Source organism: Mytilus edulis, chromosome 1, assembly GCF_963676685.1.
Source record: "Mytilus edulis chromosome 1, xbMytEdul2.2, whole genome shotgun sequence".
Classification (NCBI taxonomy): domain Eukaryota; kingdom Metazoa; phylum Mollusca; class Bivalvia; order Mytilida; family Mytilidae; genus Mytilus; species Mytilus edulis.
This window is the reverse complement of record NC_092344.1, coordinates 10,921,377-10,929,599: the sequence shown is the minus strand read 5'-3', so window position 1 is coordinate 10,929,599 and position 8,223 is coordinate 10,921,377. Positions and strand designations below refer to the sequence as shown.

General features: G+C 33.3%; 1 protein-coding gene across 1 annotated transcript; it reads left to right on the top strand.

Annotated features, from left to right (window-relative positions):
* Nucleotides 1-1,723: 1,723 nt before the first annotated feature.
* Nucleotides 1,724-7,691, top strand: LOC139523819 (uncharacterized). Its single transcript, XM_071318131.1, has 2 exons — nt 1,724-1,869; nt 5,056-7,691. Exon 2 carries the CDS (start codon nt 5,071-5,073, stop codon nt 7,015-7,017), a length of 1,947 nt encoding a protein of 648 aa, XP_071174232.1. The 5' UTR covers nt 1,724-1,869; nt 5,056-5,070; the 3' UTR covers nt 7,018-7,691.
* The last annotated feature ends 532 nt before the right edge of the window (nt 7,692-8,223 follow it).

Here is an 8,223-nt window from a genome sequence, read left to right as displayed (position 1 = left end):
TTCAGAATAAAACTGGCACTCGGTCATCTTGAGGTAGAGTAAAAAAAGCTATTAAAACTGGCATTCGGTCATCTTAAGGTAGAGTAAAAAAAGCTATTAAATTTTTGCAGTATTTTGTTCTTATTAAATGTAGAAAAATAATCAACATATGTGCTTTTCTTGTCTAAGCTCTATATTCTCTATATGTAAGATAATAATTGTGTTGGCTGACAGCAGCCACATATATTAAAAAAAATCATTTGTGGTATTTATTAAACTAATCAGCTGGATCCTATCATTTCTTTTTGCATTTTTTTTTTACTTATCTAATGAATTATGCTGGGTATCAAAAATACATTAATGATTTTTAAAGTAACCTTTATGTGTGTTATGTTAAGTGGTTCTCACAACATTAATTGCTCGATGGACAAACTATTTCTTTCTTTTATTTGATTGATCCTTAAAATTGGAACAGTTTTCCAGTTATAATAAATATTTAAAAATATACAGCTGTATTTAAAAAAAATATCATGGATAAATTTTTCTCTTTATTTTATTCTTTACTCAAAACACTTGAAGATGATTAAACTGAAACTGGAAACTTACTTAAAGAGTCCAAATATTATTGTACTTAGGGCCCGATTAACTGATAAATTGATAATGACAATTTCAAAGAAAGATTAGTGAAGACTTCAGTTTAAAATTAGCAATAACGTTTAAAGGAAAAGGAAATACCCATTAGAAACTAAACAAAAGAAAAGAAAATTATTTCCTCAAGAAGTTTTGCGACTTTCCTCTTTCCTTGAGATTGCTAGATAGATTAAAATAAAATTCCGAATTGTTTGTTTCAGTTTCTGACATATACTTCAAACTTTCCATTGTTGTAAAGAATTCTTGTTTCCGGCACTTACACTTATCTCCTTCATCTGCATTAGGAATACATGTACATACTTAGGCTAAATAAAAAAAGATGTGTGTTTCCTTTTACACTACCCTATCTAGTTTTTAATCTAAAAAATAGCCAACACTAACAAAAAATGGTAATTTTCCAATAGAATCGCATTCAAAACAGTGTGGCTGTGGCCATTGATTGACGACCTAAATTATCCCATTGACCGGGACAGATTATGTGAACGTTTGTCTGTAATGACCACTGCTCACTCTGTACTTGTTAAAGACACTTAAACTGTGGGGTCACCAAAGGTTCTCAACACCTAAATAAAGTAATTCGAAAAATTAATCAGGAATAACACGATGTTTTGATTTATATCAATAATATAAATCAAAACATAAGTTATTCCTGATTAATTTTTCGAATTATTTTAATATTAAAGGCGTTAAGAACCTTTGGTGACCCCACAGTTTAAATGTCTATCGTAGGTACGTCGTGAACAATGGTCGTTACAGACAAAATTTTATAATAAGTAAGTAGTGAGCAGTGGTCAGTAGTAATTTACAGACAAACGTTCACATAATCTATCCCAGTCAATGGGATAATTTAGGTCGTCAATCAATGACCACAACCACACTGTTTTGAATATGATTCTAAGCACTGTTAAAGTCAGAATGTCGCTTCCATAGACTCAATGTCAAATAAATGGTAGAATAAAAAAAAATCCCTTCCTACTATATTTTTTCAGATGTTATAGGAAACACATATTATTTTTTTTTTTTGCCTTATCTGTTCATCTCGCATGTTCATAATTATATAAAGTCACACGAAGTAAAATAGTCCTTTACTTTAAAACATTGAAACATGGAATACAATACAGTCAGAGTCAGAGAAAACAATACAAAAACTGACTTAACCTTCAATGACATTGTAGAGCCTGGAAATCAAAATTGAAGAAGACAATACTATCTTAGATAATTGAAAAGAAAAAATTACAGGTAAGCAGCTTAGAACTTTCAACTTATTTTATGCTCAATCTTGCTTGATAGTTTTCACTTTTCCAAAGATACTTGATGCATTCCCTTATCATGACAGAAATTAAAATGTCAATAGGACACCATGTCCTGTTCAACTTATCTACCGGTACTCCCATATCCTTGTTCAGTGACATATGCAATCTGGGATCTAAAGACAGCATTTCTTTTAAAAAAACATAGAGGAAAGGTTATTATCAAACAATGGCGTACTCAATTATAATCCTGGTACCTTTGATAACTATTTAAACCACTGGGTCGATGCCACTGCTGGTGGATGTTTCGTCCCCGAGGGTATCACCAGCCCAGTAGTCAGCACTTCGGTGTTGACATGAATATCAATTATATGGTCATTTTTATAAATTTCCTGTTACAAAACTTTGATTTTTTTCCAAAACTAAGGATTTTCTTATCCCAGGAATAGATTACCTTGGCCGTACTTGGCACAACTTGTTTTTGTAATTTTGTGTCCTCAATGTTCTTCAACTTTGTACTTGTTTGGCTTTGCAATTTTTTTGATCTGAGCGTCACTGATGAGTCTTATGTAGACGAAACGCGCGTCTGGCGTATTAAATTATAATCCTGGTACCTTTGATAACTATTTATTCCCCCTCACCATCTTATTGGAGGATACCTTCATTTATTCCATAACTAATCAAATAGATTTTAGAAAAAAGGGAAAATCTGAACAATTTTCATTTCTGTAGTTTCATCATTGTATAGTTCATCAATCATGAAGATCTATTACAAATAGTGTATGCAACCTTCTAGATGCAATTTATGGAATTGGTGATCAAGGTGAATAGGTCCGTTTCTAAAACCTATAAGCATGTGTGGAATTATTTTAAGGTGTTCATGTCAGTTTAGTAGGTTTCATCTGATCTTGACCTCATTTTAAGTGTTCATTGGTCTACTGTTTTTGTTTGTGTGTTTTTGCCTATTATCACATATGTCCTTAACATGATTTTCATGATTCACTGGTCAATGCTAAGTAACCGTAGTTGGGTCACTCTCAGATACCATAAGTAATAGGTTAACTATATTTGATGTATGGAATGGTTGTAATGTGTAAACATCTGTATGGCAGGTTTTATATGACCTTAAAAGTTCAGATGATATCCATATGAGTTTATAAGATGTTTTGTGTAATTATAAGATTATAAGATACCCTTCAGATCTTTGAAATCAATTCACAACATGAATATGCCTATGTTTGCATAGATTAGCTAAGATATCTTATAAACTAAATCATTTATCTTACAAACTATATAAGATATATTTATAAACGGTTTCATATTAGATATTTTACTTTATATATAAGATATCCTATCAGTTTTTGTAAATATCTCAACTCATTTATTTTCTTATTAAGTTCAAAAGATATATTTAAAACATGGGATATTTTGAAAATGGAAAGAAAAATCAGATTGGCATACCAAATGTACCACAAGTTGAGGTAATAACACTTGGTTGGTCAAATCATGGAAGTGATATTACCTCTATGGTCACATGAATGAATCTACCAGTTTGTCCTTTGGCTTGAGACGAAAGGCTCTAACGTGAAACAACTTAACTACACAAAAGGAAAACTTCCTACAGAGAAGAGACTTCTGGTCATGGGTTTCAATAAGTGTTGGTCACCGGGATACATTTTAATCTGAACAGCTTTTCTTATTATATAAGAAAAAAAGAAAACAGTTTTTATTTTACCAGGTGATCTGACCAAATCAAAGTATCGAACAGTCACCGCCTTTCTTCTCTTAATAAAATCCCTATTCTTAGCAGTCAACACTCTTGTGGGAATTCTGTGTTTAGTTCCTCTTAGCAGTCAACACTCTTGTGGGAATTCTATGTTTAGTTCTTCTAAGCAATCAACCATCTAGTGGGAATTCTATGTTCAGTTCCTCTCAGCAGTCATCGCTCCTGTGGGATTTCTATGTTCAGTTCCTCTTAGCAGTCAACACGCCTGTGTGGGAATTCTATGTTAAGTTCCTCTTAGCAGTCAACACTCTTGTGGGAATTCTATGTTCAGTACCTCTTAGCAGTCTACGCTCTTGTTTGAATTCTATGTTCAGTTCCTCTTAGCAGTCACCTCTCTTGTGTGAATTCTATGTTCAGTTTCTCTTAGCAGTCAACGCTCTTGTGGGAATTCTATATTCAGTTCCTTTTAGCAGTCAACACTCTTGTAGGAATTTTATGTTCAGTTCGTCTTAGCAGTCAACACTCTTGTGAGAATTCTATGTTCAGTTCCTCTTAGTAGTTAACACTCTTGTGGGAACACTATTTCCAGTTCTTTTCAGCAGTCATCGCTCTTGTGGGAAATCTATTTTCAGTTCCTCTTAGCAGTCAACGCTCTTGTGGGAATTATATGTTCAGTTTCTCTTAGCAGTCAACGCTCCTGTGGTAATTCTATGTCCAGGTCTTCTCAGCAGTCAACGCTCTTGTTGGAATTATATGTTCAGTTCCTTTTAGCAGTCAAGACGCTTGTGAGAATTATATGTCCAGTTCTTCTCAGCAGTCATTGCTCTTGGGGGAATTCTATGTTCAGTTCCTTTTAGCAGTCAACGCTCTTGTGGAAATTATATGTTCAGTTCCTCTTAGCAGTCACTGCTCTTGTTGGAATTCTATGTCCAGTTCCTCTTAGCAGTCACTGCTCTTGTTGGAATTCTATGTCCAGTTCTTCTCAGCAGTCAACGCTCTTGTTGGAATTGTATGTTCAGTTCCTCTTAGCAGTCAAAACGCTTGTGGGGATTCTATGTTCAGTTCTTCTCAGCAGTCAACACTCTTTTTGGAATCATATGTTCAGTTCCTCTTAGCAGTCAGCACTCTTGTGGGGATTCTATGTTTAGTTCCTCTTAGCAGTCAACGCTCTTATGGGAATTCTATGTTCAGTCCCTCTTAGCAGTCAACACTCTTGTGAGAATTCTATGTTCAGTTCCTCTTAGTAGTTAACACTCTTGTGGGAACACTATTTCCAGTTCTTTTCAGCAGTCAACACTCTTGTGGGAATTCTATGTTCAGTCCCTCTTATCAGTCAACACTATGTACCACTTAAAAAACTGTTCTTTATTATTTTTTACTGATATTGCATAATAAAGAAATTGATTCTACTGTTAAATATAATTAATGAATCATTAACCTTTTTTGTAGCCTGACATACCAAAAATGGCGGGAATGTCCATAGAGAAAAGTGAATCGCTGAATTTTTACAATTATCTATGCCAAAAGATAGGATCTGAGGAAGTCTTGAAAATTAGAAGATTGGAATCAACTATTAAGGATATTGGAGATGTCAAGGTAACTAGCGGAAGTAAAGGCGAAGGGCTTAATTTTAAAAGCAGTGATTTGGATTTAATGTTTGTGGGCACTTTTCCAAAAGTGTATCAATCACAAGAGGAAGTTGTTCATGATAAACGAACAACTCACTTAATTTTGAATACTGAGGAAACCCCATCATGTTATACACAATTATGTATCATAAATCATCATAGAGTGATGAAAAATCTGGTGATAAAAACTCATCTCGGATATATGCTTTCGAGTGAACAGTATAAACATTTCCATCGCCAGAGTCTTCCTCTTAACGTTCCAGCCAAGCTCTTGAAAATTCATGGTTTGAAAATTCATGGTCCCTGTATATCTGATACACAAGATAGACTCGATCTAGCATATTGCCTTAAATGTGACCAATGGGTGTCACAAGCACAGCCTTGGGTTTGTAGACCACGTAACGCATGGCCTTCAACTGAAATCGTTTCCAAAATAATATCTTGTGGGGTGTTAATTGTTCCAGTTGGCTGCAAAGGATCAAGAAATGAAAATCTAGAATGGAGAATTTCATTTTCTATTCCAGAAAAGTTTCTTGTTTTTTCCTTCAGCCATACACAATTATTATGTTATGCTCTTTTAAAGATCTTAATGAAGGAATTAGTAGACAAACATGAAGATTTAAAAGGACTACTGTGTTCATACTTCTTAAAATCTCTGATGTTTTGGATTTCAGAAGAAACAGAGCCACATTTATGGCAACCAGATAATATTATACCTTGTTTCAAAGCATGCTTACAAAGACTGTTGTACTGTGTAAGATATTCAATCTTGTCACATTATTTTATTCCGGATAACAACTTGTTCAAATTAAGGTTCAATGTCAAGAAAAAAGAAAAATTAACTACCATACTCCAGAACTTATTTGAGGAAGGAATTGCTTGTTTCATATTTTCTGATACACTGCAGTATTGTAAAAAACAATCATACAAAATCACTGAATCTTTAAACGTGAATGTCAATTTAGTACTACAGCAATCACCTCCTTTGATGCCTCACGGTACAGATATACATCTTCTTTGTCATCGTCTACATACTAATCTACATCGTTCCAAATCTGGTTTATCTAAGGCCCTGTTTGCTTCATATTTATCAAAGATATGTCGGTTTGCTCCAGATGTTGCATCTTATATCTATAACTTAGAAAACAAACAACAATACTTCAAGTACAAATATGATCTCAGCCATTTATTGATAGGTTTACAAGCAGATGCAGTATCAGGATGGCTGAAGCTGGCTTCTTTCTTCTATGTTCACAAACAATACTTTGCCTCATTAAGTGTAATACATTATGCATTGCAAAAATATACAGATGAGAAAATTTTCTCTGATTCAACAAGATCTGAATTCACACTTATCCAAAAACATAAGCTGAATCTGATGAAAAAAGAAAAACTGTACACAGTATTAAAAACGTTATCAATTAATCCTGTTCATTTTTACATGAACTCATATATAATTCCACTAGAATTACAAATGAAAGCTACATTCGTCATACACATCTATAATCCTTTAGCATTTGGACATTTCCTTAACTTTTTATGTAACTACCATCTACACGACACATCATCATGTAGCAATTCTTTACAGCAACTTGAATCAATAACTAGAGGCATAATAATTGATTCGTATGACTTAATGAGTTTCCCAATATTTTGTGGCATAGCGTACAACTTAATGGACAAACCAGACTTAGCCAGACAAATGTTTCAACGTATTGCTCAGCTTGATGATCATAATATAACTGGTGCAGTATCGAGATTATCAAATGTCATCTGTCACTGACCACACTGACATGCCTATTAAGATATCACATATTGTTGAATTAACGAGAACTTAACCCTTGTATTATGATTTTTGCACTGTATAGTCACTGACCTAATATGGGAACCTACCTATTTCAATTTTATTAAAATTATAGAAGGACCATAGGTATACAAGCCATCTTTGTATATTTTTAGAAGAAAAGAAAAAAACAGATTTTAGTATCGTGTACAACGTATAAGTAAAGCATGATCACAACATGTGTAAATATGAATAGAATACAATTTAGATTGGGACATCACATCCAATGAAACTGTATGTTGATTGCAATATGTTCCTACAATTTGTAGTTCTACCTGTAATAAAATCAACAACAAAAATTGGGATAATGTTGCAATTAAGACATTTATACTTCGTCTCCTCCTAGCATCATACTAGATTGTTTCGTTGTCAATTCATCTGTTTTTCTGATTTCATTTATCCCCTAAGTAATATATGAGATAGCGACACTAGTTTAAAGATCAAATACATCCACAGCACAATTTTTGGAAAGAATTATTAACTGTATAACTATTAACTTCCTTGTGTGATAAATTGTTAAATGAATAAAAGTTGATACATGAAAAACAAACAATTCGCCCTCCGGACTTATGTTCCTCTTTCACGAATCAACGCTTACCCATTGTTACTATACTATATATAAAAATATTAATTTTCGCGAACCATTTAGGTCACGGAAATTCCAAAATATGGCATCAGTAAGGAGAGTTGTGCAAATAATGTGAATACACAGAACCCCCATCCAAATTATCTCTAGCCAAAAGTATTTATCTTTTTCTATTTTATATGTACTAACAATATTCAATTTTTCTTTAATTTCGATTAAAATATTACAAAATCTGAGTAAAAATAGATCGAATGCCCCAAATAAACATTGTTTGATTGGTTGAAGTACTGTGGCGTCGATGCTTAGCATAATAAGCCTCGATGTAAAGCACACGCTTCATTGGAATAAGGAGAGTTTTACAAATAATGTGAATACACAGATCCTCCATCCTATTTATATTTTGCTGGAAATGTTGCAGTGTTCATCATTTCTGTTTTGATTCTGCTCACAACATTCCATTTTTTCTATAATTCCGATTTAAATATGTGGAACCCGCAATAAAAATAGATGGCCTCAATCACGTGGCCTCAATGGTTTAATAGCAACGCAAAAAAATCCAT